At 39.7% G+C, this 18,931-nt stretch overlaps 1 protein-coding gene across 1 annotated transcript in view; it reads left to right on the top strand.

Annotated features, from left to right (window-relative positions):
• The window catches only part of LOC117505689 (ankyrin-2-like), a 235,575-nt gene that overhangs the window by 64,161 nt on the left and 152,483 nt on the right, over positions 1-18,931 (top strand). Inside the window, exon 6 of the mRNA XM_034165240.1 lies at positions 12,436-12,621. Coding sequence (XP_034021131.1) covers positions 12,436-12,621 — 186 coding nt within the window. The remainder of the gene's footprint in view (positions 1-12,435; positions 12,622-18,931) is intronic.

Here is an 18,931-nt window from a genome sequence, read left to right as displayed (position 1 = left end):
GACAAAACTAAACAAGAATGGAACTCCACATGTGGCTGAAGTGTGATGAACAGAAAACAACGAACTGTGACAAAAGCAATGATGAACAAAAATCAAAGACAGTGGATCAAAGACGAAACTAAACAAGAATGGAACTCAAGATGTGGCTGAAGTGTGATGAACAGAAAACAAACTGTGACAAAAGAAATGATGAGCAAAAATCAAAGACAGTGGATCAAAGATGAAACTAATCAAGAACAGAACTCCACATGTGGCTGAAGTGTGATGAACAGAAAACAACAAACTGTGACAAAAGTAATGATGAACAAAAATCAAACACAGTGGATCAAAGACAAAACTAAACAAGAATGGAACTCCACATGTGGCTGAAGTGTGATGAACAGAAAACAACAAACTGTGACAAAAGAAATAATGAACAAAACTCAGACAGTGGATCAAAGACGAAACTAAACAAGAATGGAACTCCACATGTGGCTGAAGTGTGATGAACAGAAAACAACAAACTGTGACACAAGCAGTGATGAACAAAAATCAAACACAGTGGATCAAAGACAAAACTAAACAAGAATGGAACTCCACATGTGGCTGAAGTGTGATGAACAGAAAATAACAAGCTGTGACAAAAGCAATGATGAACAAAACTCAAAGACAGTGGATCAAAGACGAAACTAATAAGAACGGAACTCCACATGTGGCTGAAGTCTGATGAATAGAAAACAACAAACTGTGACAAAAGCAATAATGAACAAAACTCAGACAGTGGATCAAAGACAAAACTAAACAAGAATGGAACTCAAGATGTGGCTGAAGTCTGATGAACAGAAAACAACAAACTGTGACAAAAGCAATGATGAACAAAACTCAAAGACAGTGGATCAAAGACGAAACTAAACAAGAATGGAACTCAAGATGTGGCTGAAGTGTGATGAACAGAAAACAAGCTGTGACAAAAGCAATGCTGAACAAACATCAAACACAGTGGATCAAAGACGAAACTAAACAAGAACAGAACTCCACATGTGGCTGAAGTCTGATGAACAGAAAACAACAAGCTGTGACAAAAGCAATGATGAACAAAACTCAAAGACAGTGGATCAAAGACAAAACTAAACAAGAACAGAACAAAAGATGTGGCTGAAGTGTGATGAACAGAAAACAAGAAACTGTGACACAAGCAATGATGAACAAAAATCAAACAGTGGATCAAAAACGAAACTAAACAAGAACAGAACTCCACATGTGGCTGACGGGATGAACAGAAAACAAACTGTGACAAAAGAAATAATGAACAAAACTCAAAGACAGTGGATCAAAGACGAAACTAAACAAGAATGGAACTCCACATGTGGCTGAAGTGTGATGAACAGAAAACAACAAACTGTGACACAAGCAGTGATGAACAAAAATCAAACACAGTGGATCAAAGACAAAACTAAACAAGAATGGAACTCCACATGTGGCTGAAGTGTGATGAACAGAAAACAACAAACTGTGACAAAAGCAATGATGAACAAAAATCAAAGACAGTGGATCAAAGACGAAACTAAACAAGAATGGAACTCAAGATGTGGCTGAAGTGTGATGAACAGAAAACAAACTGACAAAAGAAATGATGAGCAAAAATCAAAGACAGTGGATCAAAGACGAAACTAATAAGAACGGAACTCCACATGTGGCTGAAGTCTGATGAATAGAAAACAACAAACTGTGACAAAAGCAATAATGAACAAAACTCAGACAGTGGATCAAAGACAAAACTAAACAAGAATGGAACTCAAGATGTGGCTGAAGTCTGATGAACAGAAAACAACAAACTGTGACAAAAGCAATGATGAACAAAACTCAAAGACAGTGGATCAAAGACGAAACTAAACAAGAATGTAACTCAAGATGTGGCTGAAGTGTGATGAACAGAAAACAAGCTGTGACAAAAGCAATGCTGAACAAACATCAAACACAGTGGATCAAAGACGAAACTAAAGAACAGAACTCCACATGTGGCTGAAGTCTGATGAACAGAAAACAACAAGCTGTGACAAAAGCAATGATGAACAAAACTCAAAGACAGTGGATCAAAGACAAAACTAAACAAGAACAGAACAAAAGATGTGGCTGAAGTGTGATGAACAGAAAACAAGAAACTGTGACACAAGCAATGATGAACAAAAATCAAACAGTGGATCAAAAACGAAACTAAACAAGAACAGAACTCCACATGTGGCTGAAGTGATGAACAGAAAACAAACTGTGACAAAAGAAATAATGAACAAAACTCAAAGACAGTGGATCAAAGACGAAACTAAACAAGAATGGAACTCCACATGTGGCTGAAGAGTGATGAACAGAAAACAACAAACTGTGACACAAGCAGTGATGAACAAAAATCAAACACAGTGGATCAAAGACAAAACTAAACAAGAATGGAACTCCACATGTGGCTGAAGTGTGATGAACAGAAAACAACAAACTGTGACAAAAGCAATGATGAACAAAAATCAAAGACAGTGGATCAAAGACGAAACTAAACAAGAATGGAACTCAAGATGTGGCTGAAGTGTGATGAACAGAAAACAAACTGACAAAAGAAATGATGAGCAAAAATCAAAGACAGTGGATCAAAGATGAAACTAATCAAGAACAGAACTCCACATGTGGCTGAAGTGTGATGAACAGAAAACAACAAACTGACAAAAGTAATGATGAACAAAACTCAGACAGTGGATCAAAGACGAAACTAAACAAGAATGGAACTCAAGATGTGGCTGAAGTGTGATGAACAGAAAACAACAAACTGTGACACAAGCAGTGATGAACAAAAATCAAACACAGTGGATCAAAGACAAAACTAAACAAGAATGGAACTCCACATGTGGCTGAAGTCTGAACAGAAAACAACAAACTGTGACAAAAGCAATGATGAACAAAAATCAAAGACAGTGGATCAAAGACGAAACTAAACAAGAACGGAACTCCACATGTGGCTGAAGTGTGATGAACAGAAAACAAACTGTGACACAAGCAATGATGAACAAAAATCAAACACAGTGGATCAAAAACGAAACTAAACAAGAACAGAACTCCACATGTGGCTGAAGTCTGATGAACAGAAAACAACAAACTGTGACAAAAGAAATAATGAACAAAACTCAAAGACAGTGGATCAAAGACGAAACTAAACAAGAATGGAACTCCACATGTGGCTGAAGTGTGATGAACAGAATACAACAAACTGTGACACAAGCAGTGATGAACAAAAATCAAACACAGTGGATCAAAGACAAAACTAAACAAGAATGGAACTCCACATGTGGCTGAAGTCTGATGAACAGAAAACAACAAACTGTGACAAAAGCAATGATGAACAAAAATCAAAGACAGTGGATCAAAGACAAAACTAAACAAGAACAGAACTCCACATGTGGCTGAAGTCTGATGAACAGAAAACAACAAGCTGTGACAAAAGCAATGATGAACAAAACGCAGACAGTGGATCAAAGACAAAACTAAACAAGAATGGAACTCCACATGTGGCTGAAGTGTGATGAACAGAAAACAACAAACTGTGACAAAAGCAATGATGAACAAAAATCAAAGACAGTGGATCAAAGACGAAACTAAACAAGAACGGAACTCCATGTGGCTGAAGTGTGATGAACAGAAAACAAACTGTGACACAAGCAATGATGAACAAAAATCAAACACAGTGGATCAAAAACGAAACTAAACAAGAACAGAACTCCACATGTGGCTGAAGTCTGATGAACAGAAAACAACAAACTGTGACAAAAGAAATAATGAACAAAACTCAAAGACAGTGGATCAAAGACGAAACTAAACAAGAATGGAACTCCACATGTGGCTGAAGTGTGATGAACAGAAAACAACAAACTGTGACACAAGCAGTGATGAACAAAAATCAAACACAGTGGATCAAAGACAAAACTAAACAAGAATGGAACTCCACATGTGGCTGAAGTCTGATGAACAGAAAACAACAAACTGTGACAAAAGCAATGATGAACAAAAATAAAGACAGTGGATCAAAGACGAAACTAAACAAGAATGGAACTCCACATGTGGCTGAAGTCTGATGAACAGAAAACAACAAACTGTGACACAAGCAGTGATGAACAAAAATCAAACACAGTGGATCAAAAACGAAACTAAACAAGAATGGAACTCCACATGTGGCTGAAGTCTGATGAACAGAAAACAACAAGCTGTGACAAAAGCAATGATGAACAAAAATCAAACACAGTGGATCAAAGACAAAACTAAACAAGAACAGAACTCCACATGTGGCTGAAGTGTGATGAACAGAAAACAACAAGCTGTGACAAAAGCAATGATGAACAAAACGCAGACAGTGGATCAAAGACAAAACTAAACAAGAATGGAACTCAAGATGTGGCTGAAGTGTGATGAACAGAAAAGCTGTGACAAACGAAATAATTAACAAAACTCAAAGACAGTGGATCAAAGATGAAACTAAACAAGAATGGAACTCCACATGTGGCTGAAGTGTGATGAACAGAAAAGCTGTGACAAACGAAATAATGAACAAAACTCAGACAGTGGATCAAAGATGAAACTAAACAAGAATGGAACTCCACATGTGGCTGAAGTCTGAACAGAAAACAACAAACTGTGACATAAGCAGTGATGAACAAAAATCAAACACAGTGGATCAAAGACAAAACTAAACAAGAATGGAACTCCACATGTGGCTGAAGTCTGAACAGAAAACAACAAACTGTGACAAAAGCAATGATGAACAAAAATCAAAGACAGTGGATCAAAGACGAAACTAAACAAGAACGGAACTCAACATGTGGCTGAAGTGTGATGAACAGAAAACAAGCTGTGACAAAAGAAATGATGAACAAAACTCAAAGACAGTGGATCAAAGATGAAACTAAACAAGAACGGAACTCCACATGTGGCTGAAGTGTGATGAACAGAAAACAACAAACTGTGACAAAAGTAATGATGAACAAAAATCAAAGACAGTGGATCAAAAACGAAACTAAACAAGAACAGAACTCCACATGTGGCTGAAGTGTGATGAACAGAAAACAACAAACTGTGACACAAGCAATGATGAACAAAACTCCAAGACAGTGGATCAAAGACGAAACTAAACAAGAACGGAACTCCACATGTGGCTGAAGTGTGATGAACAGAAAACGACAAGCTGTGACGAAAGCAAAATAAACAGATAATCAAAAAAGCAGACAAAATAACTCAACAAAGACAAACTGACAGAAAATCATAACTGTCCAGGACTGAGCAGGGGCAAAACCTGACAAGAACCACGTGGTAACCCTGTTTCAGCCACAAAGAAAAAATAAGCGCTTGCAAGGGAAAACAAGAAAAACCAGAGAAAACCAGAGAAAAAAACAGAGCAAGAGAGAGAGCACAAACATTCTGGAACTTTTAAAGTGGACTCTACATCACTAAACTCCACCCATTTGGTGTGTGATTTCACCAGAGAAAGTCAGCGCTTCAGATGGAGAGAGAGTCACTTTTGTTCTTAGGTACTTTTAACTGAATATAAGATTATTAAAGTTCCCTAAATACAACCTAAAACAAACCATTTATTGTGAATCCACTATGGTTCTGCTGCTGTTAGATCTCAGTGCTGCGTTTGATACCGTGGATCATTATATTCTACTCCATAGGCTGGGGAATCACTTTGGGATTACTGGGAGTGCCCTTGCATGGTTGACATCATACCTGACCAGTCGTTCTCGCTGTGTTTTGTACAATAACACAACCTTTAAACTTAGTGACATGAAATTTGGGGTTCCTCAGGGGTCTGTCTTAGGCCCCCTGCTTTTCTCCCTTTATATAACACCCCTTGGGCACATATTGCGGCGTTTTGGGATTAGCTTTCACTGCTATGCAGATGATACTCAGTTATACATGCCGATAACTGCTGGTAATCTAATTTACATAAAATCCTTAGAAGATTGCCTTGCAGCAGTGAGAAGTTGGATGTCTAGAAACTTCCTACTTTTAAACTCTGAGACTGAAATGATGGTTCTTGGTCCAGTGAGACATCGGCATCAATTTGACCAGTTAACGCTCAGCCTTGGCTCGTGTGTCATACGAGGTCTGTCCATAAAGTATCGTACCTTTTTATTTTTTTCAAAAACTATATGGATTTCATTCATATGTTTTCACGTCAGACAAGCTTGAACCCTCGTGCGCATGCGTGAGTTTTTCCACACCTGTCAGTGACGTCATTTGCCTGTGAGCACGCCTTGTGGAAGGAGTGGTCCCGCCCCGTCGTCGGATTTTCATTGTCAGGAAATGGCGGAATGATTTGGGCTTTTTTTCCATCAGAATTTTTTCAGAAGCTGTTATAGACTGGCACCTAGAAACTATTTGAAAAATTTATCTGGCTTTCGGTGAAAATTTTACGGGCTTCACAGAGAATAAGGACTGTTACCTGCGACGACGCGGCACAAGCCACCGGACCATTTCTGAGCTGATGGCTCTGTGGATACGAGACCGTCGTGTGCTCTTTCTCTGGTTATCACAAGAGCTGGACATGAGCCATTTTCTGGCAGATTTCACTTTTAACAAGAGATTTTGTCATGGAAAGCCGCGCGGAGGACAAGTTTGGACATGTCCAGCTCTCCACAATTTCACTGATACTTACTGGACTGGTAAGCATTGAAAGCCGAGATAGACATGTCCAAACTTGTCCTCTGACACGCCGAAACGGAGGTGTTCCTTTGTCTCGCTTCCAAAGCGAATCGGTCGTGACGCGCGAAGCCTCCGCGCGGCTTTCCACGACAAAATCTCTTGTTAAAAGTGAAATCTGCCAGAAAATGGCTGATGTCCAGCTCTTGTGATAACCAGAGAAAGAGCACATGATGGTCTCGTATCCACAGAGCCATCAGCTCAGAAATGGTCCGGTGGTTTGTGCCGCATTGTTGCAGCTCGGAGCGCGGCACGCCGAGTGTCCTTAAAGCTGTCCTTAAAGCTGTACTAACAGACCTTATTCTCTGTGAAGCCCGTAAAATTTTCACCGAAAGCCAGATAAATTTTTCGAATAGTTTCCAGGTGCCAGTCTCTAACAGCTTCTGAAAAAATTCTGATGGGAAAAAAAAGTCCAAATCATTCTGCCATTTCCAGACAATGAAAATCCGACGACGGGGCGGGACCACTCCTTCCACAAGGAGTGCTCACAGGCGAATGACATCACCGACAGGCGTGGAAAAACTCACGCATGCGCACGAGGGTTCAAGCTTGTCTGATGTGAAAACATATGAAATCCATATAGTTTTTGAAAAAAATAAAAAGGTACGATACTTTATGGACAGACCTCATACATCACACTGACAAAGTGAGGAACCTTGGGGTAATTTTTGATCCTATGTTGCCCTTTGACCTCCACATTAGAAATATTACTAGGACTGCTTTCTTCCACCTGCAAAATATAGTGAAGATTCGTCCCATCCTGTCTATGGCTGATGCTGAGACCCTGATTCATGCGTTCATCTCTTCTAGATTGGACTACTGCAATGTTCTATGTTCTGGTTTACCACAGTCTAGCATTAGGGCTCTCCAATTGGTTCAAAATGCTGCAGCCAGACATTTGACCACATTACACCCATTTTGGTGTCTCTTCACTGGCTTCCTGTCCCAGTGAGATCAGATTTTAAGGTTCTGCTACTAACCTATAAAATTATTCATGGACTGGCACCTCCCTACCTAGCTGACCTAATTAAACCTTACGTACCAGCCCTGCGCTTTACGTTCTCAGGGTGCAGGACTACTTTGTGTCCCTAAGGTGAATAAGAAGTCTGCGGGTCACTTTCTCTTATCGTGCCCCTGTTCTGTGGAATGATCTCCCTGCATCAATAAAACAATCAGATTCTGTGGAGACTTTTAAGTCCAGACTTAAGACGCACTTATTTTCCCTTTCGTATGGCAGCATACTGGTACAGTATGTTACTATGCTTTTTAGTCTTTTTTTTTTTTTTTTTTTTTTTTTTTTTTTACATATCTTTATTAACTTTTTCAATTACTACAAAACAACATACAGAAACAACACATGCAATAAAACAAAAAGACACAATCCATTAATACTCTAAAGCACACAATATTGTAAACCTGTAAGTGACATGGTTTAGTGGTTTTAGCAGATGCCTATCATGAGAGAAAACATAAAAAAATAAAAAAGGGGGGGTTGGAAGAGAAGCGGCAGACAGGCATGTACTGTGTATGTACAGAAACAGCAGGCTCCAGGGCTACGGTGAAATCATCGCATTCCAGAAATTCCATAAATGATCCCCAAATCTTCACAAAAGTCTTCTATTTCCCCTTAACTATATAAGTCAGTTTTTCCATAGCAGTACTCTGCAAAGCCCCTCAACCCAGCTTTGCGTACTTGGTCTATGAACTCATTTCCATGACAGTGCAATTTTATATTTGGCTTCAAGAAGACACATTATGACCATGTCTTTCTGAAACTTCCTATGTGCACAGTTTTCTGGGAAAAGTCCAAATCTACACAGTTTAGGACCCAGAGGAAGAGGTTGATTAGCTACTTTCGATACAACTGTGTTAATCTCCTTCCAAAACTCTTGAAGGATGGAACATATAACCTGCCCTTATGAGGACCACATTTGACACATGTATCAGGTGTGTTAAATACGATGTAGTACCTCAGGGGTCATGTACATTCTCATCAACCTTTTATACTGTAAGAACTTGAACCGCTGACACTGTAAACATATCTCCTTCCATTCTTCTACAGTCATTTCCTCGTTAAGATCTGCACACCATGCAAGCCTTCGATCCTTGGAGGATTCTTTACTTCCAGCTATAATGATTTGGTAAAATCTGGAGATGAGTCTTGCTGCTCCATAATGGGTCACCACAGTCAATTCCAAAGAATTCTGAGTGGGAAGAGCTTGGGAATTTTGAGTCTTTGATATAAAGTTTCTTATCTGAAGGAATTTGAAAAAGTGTTTTGAGTTGATATTAAACTTGTCCTTGATTTCATTGAAACTTAAAAGGATATCATTGTCGTATAGATCTGATACTTTACTGATACCTTTATCCACCCATGACTTAAACCAAGATCATTGGTGCCTGGAGTAAAATTCCTATTCCCCCTAACAGGGGTAAATTGGGACAAAGGAGCATTTTCTTTAAGGTAGTTTAACACCTCGTGCAACATTACAGTATTCCTAACAAATGGATTTTGAGTTTTGTTTTGTTTTTTTTCTTTTTTTCAATATGGAGACATTTGCTGAGTAGAGATATAAACTTAAGGGAACTTTAGAGGTTGTGAGTTCTTCTATCTTCACCCACTGTAATGTTGTTTTAGGTCCAAACCAATGTGAGGCTGCTCTTGACTGTGCTGCCCAATAGTATCCCTGGAGGAAAGGCAATCCTAATCCCCCCTGTCATAGGACAGGCGCCGTCTGGAGCATCTACTGTTCCAAATAAAGTGACAAAAAATCTGTTTCATTCTGGTGAAAAAATCAGTAGGGGGTGGGGGGAAAGTGGAATGGTTTGAAACAGGTAAAGGAACTTAAAAAGAATATTCATTTTCAAAATCTTAAGTCGTCCAGTCATGGATAATGGTTGTGATTTCCATCTGTTGATAGATTCTACTACAGAGTTCACCACAAGGTTATAATTAGCTGGTACCAAAGCATCTATTGTAGTTATAATTTTAACACTAAGATATGTAAAACTTTCCAAAATATTCATAAAATTTGTATAGCGTGGTGGGACTAAGCTTTCTGAATTTTTCAAGAACATGATGTTAGATTTACTTGCATTGACTTTATATCCTGAAAAGCTGCAAAATATCCCTATTACCTGTAATAAGGTGGGTATAGATCTTTTAAGATTACTCAAAAAGAGAACAACGTCATCATTGTATAGTCCTATCTTATTCTCAGTATTAGTTATCTTAATTCCGGCAATCTCTTTATTATTTCTAATTGCAATAGCTAAGGGCTCAATAGCCAATACAAAAAGGAGAGGGGACAGGGGACACCCCAAAATTGCCCTGATACCATATAATTAGTCAAAACTGAAGCCTTAGAGTCATGATACAGGACCTTTATCCATCTAAGGCCGGGTTCACACGGCAGGATAATTAGGCTGATATTGGACCCGATCTTCCCCTTCCGACAAGCTTAAGGATGCCCTGACAATCATGATGACGCTAAAGATAATCTTATCAGATATTCCTCCCGTGTGTGGTGTGTTAAGAGCGCTCTGATCTGCTCGGTAGGACATCAGGAGCGCTCCGATCGCCAATCAGGGATATTCAACATGTTGGATTGTCTTGGCCCGATATCGCAGCGTGTTGTGTCCCTCCAACCACACATGAGCAGCCTAATGAATGTGATGTGCAGCCCATCAGAAAGCAAGGTGACGGACGCACGGAGCGGAAAATAAAATCAAAACAGCTGTTCTGACTTACCAGAAAGTCCAGTGGTGGCGCTGTCTCCACTCCTTTAAAGAACACCTTTTCTTTTTGTGTTGTTTTTTACCTCTGTTTTAAATAGTCCACAAACTATCTCCATTTGTTTACTCTGAAGTCAAGTTTGATGTTGAGAGATGTTGCGAGATTTCCTGCCTGAGTTGGGAACGTTGGTGTGTGAAATCTGTCGGTGTGTGGTGTTGTTACCGTGTGGCTGAACACCACACACTGTACCACCAAACCTGTTAGAGCCATGATTTTTTATCTTCACGTGTGTGGTCTCTCAGGTTTTAGAAATCTAAAGATAATTTTAAAATCCCGTCTTGTGAACCAGGCTTAAGGAAGTAGCTGCCTATTCCAAAACGGTTAAGTATTTCAAACAGATATGGGTGTGTTCAACCCTGTCAAAGGCCTTTTCTGCATCAAGTCCTATTACAGCCATGTCAGAAGATTCATTCTTAGCATGTGTAATATTCAGCAATCTACGGACATTATGGAAACCCTGTCTTCGCTTTTTAGATAGATAGATAGATAGATAGATAGCTTTTATTGTCATTGTCATTACGAGATTTCTGCACTCACATTCCACATACAACAGCAGTTGATCTACAATTATTACTTGTTTACCGTAATAATGGCACACATCAGAATTAGGACAACACATATACATTTGACATTGTTTATGTGCACTAAACTTGAAACAGTCCGTTTCCTAATTGAGGCAAAGTTTTACTCTTTTAATTCATTTTATTAGTAAACGGAGCGTGCCGCAGCCCCAACTTGACCTAAATTCTGGGTCTGTTAGTGAAGTTTAGGGCTAGTGGCCGGCGATCACCTTAGTATTTCTTCTGTTTTTCTTGTTGTTTAATGCTGACAAATTATACTGTATTTCTTGTCTTTCTGATGCCTGATTCTGTTTTTTGTCTCTCTGTTTGAGGTGCAGCTCCATCAACAGATGGGTGTGGTGTCTGTTTCTGTAATCCTCCTGTCCTGTGCACCGGCAGCATTTCCTGTATATTCATTTTTGTCAACTGTTCTGTAATTTGTGTCTGTAGCATGGCCCAAGCAGAGGGTCACCCCTTGAGTCTGGTCTGCTTGAGGTTTCTTCCTAAAATCATCAGAGGGAGTTTTTTTCCTACCACTGTCGCCTGTGTTCTTACTCTGGGAGTTAGTAAGATTAGACCTTACTTGTGTGAAGCGCCTTGAGGCAACTCTGTTGTGATTTGGCGCTATATAAATGAAAATAAATTGAAATTAAAAGAAAAAAAACATTTCACCAGACAAAGCATTAATAGTTCAAGAATTACTTTTAACATGCACCAAGTCATAAAAGAGACATCTCAGGTTAAATGGGATATATGCAAATTGTGTTTTTGCTTAATTATGCACACAAGAAAAACACAACTTTCAGTTGTCGGTTTGAGGTCAAAAGTGAAACAACAGTCTTTTCAGTTGAGGCATCAGACCTTTTGGAAAAGAGAATTAATGCACTTCATTGGATTAATTCTAAATGAAGATATCTTTGCTACATTATTGTTGTTTGTGTTAACTAAACTTTTTAATTTGCATTTATTATTAACAACAATTATACATTATTTGTTGATTTATTCATTTTAGAAGGTGGGGGGTTTAAAATAAATAAATAAAACCCGGAAAATCTGAAAATATGATGTTACACAGTTAAAACCACTTTTTATTTAGAGCCACAACAACAGAACAAATGTAAACATCTCACAAGTTCAGGTTCTGCAGTTACCAGTAGTCACCACCAGGGTCTCTGCTGGCTCAGTTGGGAGGGCTCAGTGCTGCCCTCTTGCTTAAGTCATGTGACCAGAGTTGGGGACATCATTTGTGTTTTGGGGACTCACAATTAGAAAACGGCGCCCCTGTTGCTGTCCGTGTCTGTTGCATGCTTTCATTCTTATTCCAGCTGAGTTTTATTTTCTTCCTCTTTTCATGTCTGTCGCATGCAGGACGGCTTCACGCCGCTGGCCATCGCCCTGCAGCAGGGCCACAACCAGGTGGTCTCGGTCCTGCTGGAGAACGACACCAAAGGCAAAGTGCGGCTGCCCGCCTTACACATCGCCGCTCGCAAGGACGACACCAAGTCTGCAGCTCTGCTGCTGCAGAACGACCACAACGCTGACGTCCAGTCAAAGGTCAGTGACCCCACGCGCTTCGGTCACCGTCAGGCTGACACATGCACTCACGAAACCGCATGCTGAGAACCGGGAATGACGACAGCTTCTAGTGGACAGCTGTTCCATCAGGAACCTTTGACTCGCCATGGGGATTTTCACCTGACGACCAGCGGTGTGAAACAGGTGGCCTGGGGGCCAGTTAAAAACCACACCAGGAATTACTGCATCATCAATGACATCATCGTGATTCCATGAAAATCAGTGACTGCGTGGAAGAAATAAGGACCTCTCGGAGAAAAATAACATGATTTATAAAACATACAAATAGGAAACGTAAACAGTTTATACTTAAGAATTCACTGTAGATCGAGTTCCACGTGATTGGTGTAAACAGCGTGTAATATGTGTCAAATCACAATGAATGCATCGCAATACATTTGGAATGGAGATGGCTGAATCCCGATGTGTATTGAATCGAGACGGTTGAATCCCGATGTGTGTTGAATCGAGACGGTTGAATCGTGATGCGTATTGAATCGAGACGGCTGAATCGTGATGCGTATTGAATCGAGACGGCTGAATCGTGATGCATATTGAATCGAAACGGCTGAATCCCGATGCGTATTGAATCGAGACGGCTGAATCGTGATGCATATTGAATCGAAACGGCTGAATCCCGATGCGTATTGAATCGAGACGGCTGAATCGTGATGCATATTCAATCGAAACGGCTGAATCCCGATGCGTATTGAATCGAGACGGCTGAATCGTGATGCATATTGAATCGAAACGGCTGAATCCCGATGCGTATTGAATCGAGACGGCTGAATCCCGATGCGTATTGAATCGAGACGGCTGAATCCCGATGCGTATTGAATCGAGACGGCTGAATCCCGATCCGTATTGAATCGAGGCGGCTGAACCCCCGATGCGTATTGAATCGAGACGGCTGAACCATGGAAGACCTGATGACATGGGTGACATCCTCCTCAATTACTTCTTTGAGTCTTATTGAACACGATAAATAATTTATCGCACAAACCCGTGTTGTGTTTTTCCACTCATCCGTATCATCCAGCATCGGTACACTGCTGTCGAGTTTGACATGTTTTTCTGTTTTCATCACATCAAGTCAGAATGAATAAGAAATAAAAATCACACTTCTTTCGTTTAAGCTGATACAGAAATTATTTTCCTCACTGCGCGCGGTGAACACTGTGCCACTGGACTTTACTCGTAGCCGTTTACCGAATCGTATCTTACTCGTAGCTGTTTACTAAATCGTACCTTACTCGTAGCCGTTTATCGACCCGTATCTTACTCGTAGCTGTTTAATAAAACGTACCTTACTCGTAGCTGTTTACTAAGTTGTACCTTACTCGTAGCCGTTTATCGACCCGTGTCTTACTCGTAGCTGTTTAATAAACTGTACCTTACTCGTAGCCGTTTATCGACCCGTATCTTACTCGTAGCTGTTTACTAAGTTGTACCTTACTTGTAGCTGTTTACTAAACCGTACCTTAACTCGTATCTGTTTACTAAACCGTACCTTAACTCGTAGCTGATGACTAAACCGTACCTTACTCGTATCTGTTTACTAAACTGTACCTTACTCGTATCTGTTTACTAAACCGTACCTTACTCGTAGCTGTTTACTAAACCGTACTTTACTCGTAGCTGATGACTAAGCCGTACCTTACTTGTATCTGTTTACTAAACTGTACCTTACTCGTAGCTGTTTACTAAACTGTACCTTACTCGTAGCTGATGACTAAACCGTACCTTACTTGTATCTGTTTACTAAACTGTACCTTACTCGTAGCTGTTTACTAAACTGTACCTTACTCGTAGCTGATGACTAAACTGTACCTTACTCGTAGCTGATGACTAAACCGTACCTTACTCGTAGCTGTTTACTAAACCGTACTTTACTCGTAGCTGTTTACTAAACCGTACCTTACTCGTAGCTGTTTACTAAACTGTACCTTACTCGTAGCTGTTTACTAAACCGTACTTTACTCGTAGCTGATGACTAAACCGTACCTTACTTGTATCTGTTTACTAAACTGTACCTTACTCGTATCTGTTTACTAAACCGTACCTTACTCGTATCTGTTTACTAAACTGTATCTTACTCGTATCTGTTTACTAAACTGTACCTTACTCGTATCTGTTTACTAAACCGTACCTTACTCGTATCTGTTTACTAAACTGTACCTTACTCGTATCTGTTTACTAAACCGTACCTTACTTGTAGCTGATGACTAAACTGTACCATAAATAATTTATCGCACAAACCCGTGTTGTGTTTTTCCACTCATCCGTATCATCCAGCGTCGGTACGCTGCTGTCGAGTTTGACATGTTTTTCTGTTTTCATCACATCAAGTCAGAATGAATAAGAAATAAAAATCACACTTCTTTCGTTTAAGCTGATACAGAAATTATTTTCCTCACTGCGTGCGGTGAACACTGTGCCACTGGACTTTACTCGTAGCCGGTTATCGACCCGTATCTTACTCGTAGCTGTTTAATAAAACGTACCTTACTCGTAGCTGTTTACTAAGTTGTACCTTACTCATAGCCGTTTATCAACCCGTATCTTACTCGTAGCTGTTTAATAAAACGTACCTTACTTGTAGCCGTTTACTAAACTGTACTTTACTCGTAGCTGATGACTAAACCGTACCTTACTTGTAGCTGTTTACTAAACTGTACTTTACTCGTAGCTGTTTACTAAACCGTACTTTACTCGTAGCTGATGACTAAACTGTATCTAACTTGTAACCATTTACTAAACTGTACCTTACTCGTAGCCGTTTACTAAGTTGTACCTTACTCGTAGCTGATGACTAAACCGTACCTTACTTGTAGCTGTTTACTAAACCGTACCTTACTCGTAGCTGTTTACTAAACCGTACTTTACTCGTAGCTGATGACTAAACCGTACCTTACTCGTATCTGTTTACTAAAGTGTACCTTACTCGTAGCTGATGACTAAACCGTATCTTACTCGTATCTGTTTACTAAACTGTACCTTACTCGTATCTGTTTACTAAACCGTACATTACTTGTAGCTGATGACTAAACTGTACCTTACTCGTATCTGTTTGCTAAACCGTACCTTACTCGTAGCTGATGACTAAACCGTACCTTACTCGTAGCTGATGACTAAACTGTACCTTACTCGTAGCTGATGACTAAACCGTACCTTACTCGTATCTGTTTACTAAACCGTACCTTACTCGTAGCTGTTTACTAAACCGTACCTTACTCGTAGCTGATGACTAAACTGTACCTTACTCGTAGCTGATGACTAAACCGTACCTTACTCGTATCTGTTTACTAAACCGTACCTTACTCGTAGCTGTTTACTAAACCGTACCTTACTCGTAGCTGATGACTAAACTGTACCTTACTCGTAGCTGATGACTAAACCGTACCTTACTCGTATCTGTTTACTAAAGTGTACCTTACTCGTAGCTGATGACTAAACCGTATCTTACTCGTATCTGTTTACTAAAGTGTACCTTACTCGTAGCTGATGACTAAACCGTACCTTACTCGTATCTGTTTACTAAACTGTACCTTACTCGTAGCTGTTTACTAAACCGTACCTTACTCGTAGCTGATGACTAAACCGTACCTTACTCGTATCTGTTTACTAAACTGTACCTTACTCGTATCTGTTTACTAAACCGTACCTTACTTGTAGCTGATGACTAAACTGTACCATAAATAATTTATTGCACAAACCCGTGTTGTGTTTTTCCACTCATCCGTATCATCCAGCGTCGGTACGCTGCTGTCGAGTTTGACATGTTTTTCTGTTTTCATCACATCAAGTCAGAATGAATAAGAAATAAAAATCACACTTCTTTCGTTTAAGCTGATACAGAAATTATTTTCCTCACTGCGTGCGGTGAACACTGTGCCGTTTATCGACCCGTATCTTACTCGTAGCTGTTTAATAAAACGTACCTTACTCGTAGCTGTTTACTAAGTTGTACCTTACTCGTAGCCGTTTATCAACCCGTATCTTACTCGTAGCTGTTTAATAAAACGTACCTTACTTGTAGCCGTTTACTAAACTGTACTTTACTCGTAGCTGATGACTAAACCGTACCTTACTTGTAGCTGTTTACTAAACTGTACTTTACTCGTAGCTGTTTACTAAACCGTACTTTACTCGTAGCTGATGACTAAACTGTATCTAACTTGTAACCATTTACTAAACTGTACCTTACTCGTAGCCGTTTACTAAGTTGTACCTTACTCGTAGCTGATGACTAAACCGTACCTTACTTGTAGCTGTTTACTAAACCGTACCTTACTCGTAGCTGTTTACTAAACCGTATCTTACTCGTATCTGTTTACTAAACTGTACCTTACTCGTATCTGTTTACTAAACCGTACCTTACTTGTAGCTGATGACTAAACTGTACCTTACTCGTATCTGATTACTAAACCGTACCTTACTCGTATCTGTTTACTAAACCGTACCTTACTCGTAGCTGATGACTAAACCGTACCTTACTCGTAGCTGATGACTAAACTGTACCTTACTCGTAGCTGATGACTAAACCGTACCTTACTCGTATCTGTTTACTAAACCGTACCTTACTCGTAGCTGTTTACTAAACCGTACCTTACTCGTAGCTGATGACTAAACTGTACCTTACTCGTAGCTGATGACTAAACCGTACCTTACTCGTATCTGTTTACTAAACCGTACCTTACTCGTAGCTGTTTACTAAACCGTACCTTACTCGTAGCTGATGACTAAACTGTACCTTACTCGTAGCTGATGACTAAACCGTACCTTACTCGTATTTGTTTACTAAAGTGTACCTTACTCGTAGCTGATGACTAAACCGTATCTTACTCGTATCTGTTTACTAAAGTGTACCTTACTCGTAGCTGATGACTAAACCGTACCTTACTCGTATCTGTTTACTAAAGTGTACCTTACTCGTAGCTGATGACTAAACCGTATCTTACTCGTAGCTGATGACTAAACTGTACCTTACTCGTATCTGTTTACTAAACCGTACCTTACTCGTAGCTGTTTACTAAACCGTACCTTACTCGTAGCTGTTGACTAAACCGTACCTTACTCGTAGCTGTTTACTAAACCGTACTTTACTCGTAGCTGATGACTAAACCGTACCTTACTCGTATCTGTTTACTAAACTGTACCTTACTCGTATCTGTTTACTAAACCGTACCTTACTCGTAGCTGTTTACTAAACCGTACTTTACTCGTAGCTGATGACTAAACCGTACCTTACTTGTATCTGTTTACTAAACTGTACCTTACTCGTATCTGTTTACTAAACCGTACCTTACTCGTATCTGTTTACTAAACTGTATCTTACTCGTATCTGTTTACTAAACTGTACCTTACTCGTATCTGTTTACTAAACCGTACCTTACTCGTATCTGTTTACTAAACTGTACCTTACTCGTATCTGTTTACTAAACCGTACCTTACTTGTAGCTGATGACTAAACTGTACCATAAATAATTTATCGCACAAACCCGTGTTGTGTTTTTCCACTCATCCGTATCATCCAGCGTCGGTACGCTGCTGTCGAGTTTGACATGTTTTTCTGTTTTCATCACATCAAGTCAGAATGAATAAGAAATAAAAATCACACTTCTTTCGTTTAAGCTGATACAGAAATTATTTTCCTCACTGCGTGCGGTGAACACTGTGCCACTGGACTTTACTCGTAGCCGTTTACCGAATCGTATCTAACTCGTAGCTGTTTACTAAATTGTACCTTACTTGTAACCGTTTACTAAACTGTACCTTACTCGTAGCCGTTTATCGACCCGTATCTTACTCGTAGCTGTTTAATAAAACGTACCTTACTCGTAGCTGTTTACTAAGTTGTACCTTACTCATAGCCGTTTATCAACCCGTATCTTACTCGTAGCTGTTTAATAAAACGTACCTTACTTGTAGCCGTTTACTAAACTGTACTTTACTCGTAGCTGATGACTAAACCGTACCTTACTTGTAGCTGTTTACTAAACTGTACTTTACTCGTAGCTGTTTACTAAACCGTACTTTAATCGTAGCTGATGACTAAACTGTATCTTACTCGTAGCCGTTTACTAAGTTGTACCTTACTCGTAGCTGATGACTAAACCGTACCTTACTTGTAGCTGTTTACTAAACCGTACCTTACTCGTAGCTGTTTACTAAACCGTACTTTACTCGTAGCTGATGACTAAACCGTACCTTACTCGTATCTGTTTACTAAACCGTACCTTACTCGTAGCTGTTTACTAAACCGTACCTTACTCGTAGCTGATGACTA

Source organism: Thalassophryne amazonica, unplaced genomic scaffold, assembly GCF_902500255.1.
Source record: "Thalassophryne amazonica unplaced genomic scaffold, fThaAma1.1, whole genome shotgun sequence".
Lineage (NCBI taxonomy): Eukaryota > Metazoa > Chordata > Actinopteri > Batrachoidiformes > Batrachoididae > Thalassophryne > Thalassophryne amazonica.
This window is presented reverse-complemented; position numbering and strand designations above follow the sequence as displayed.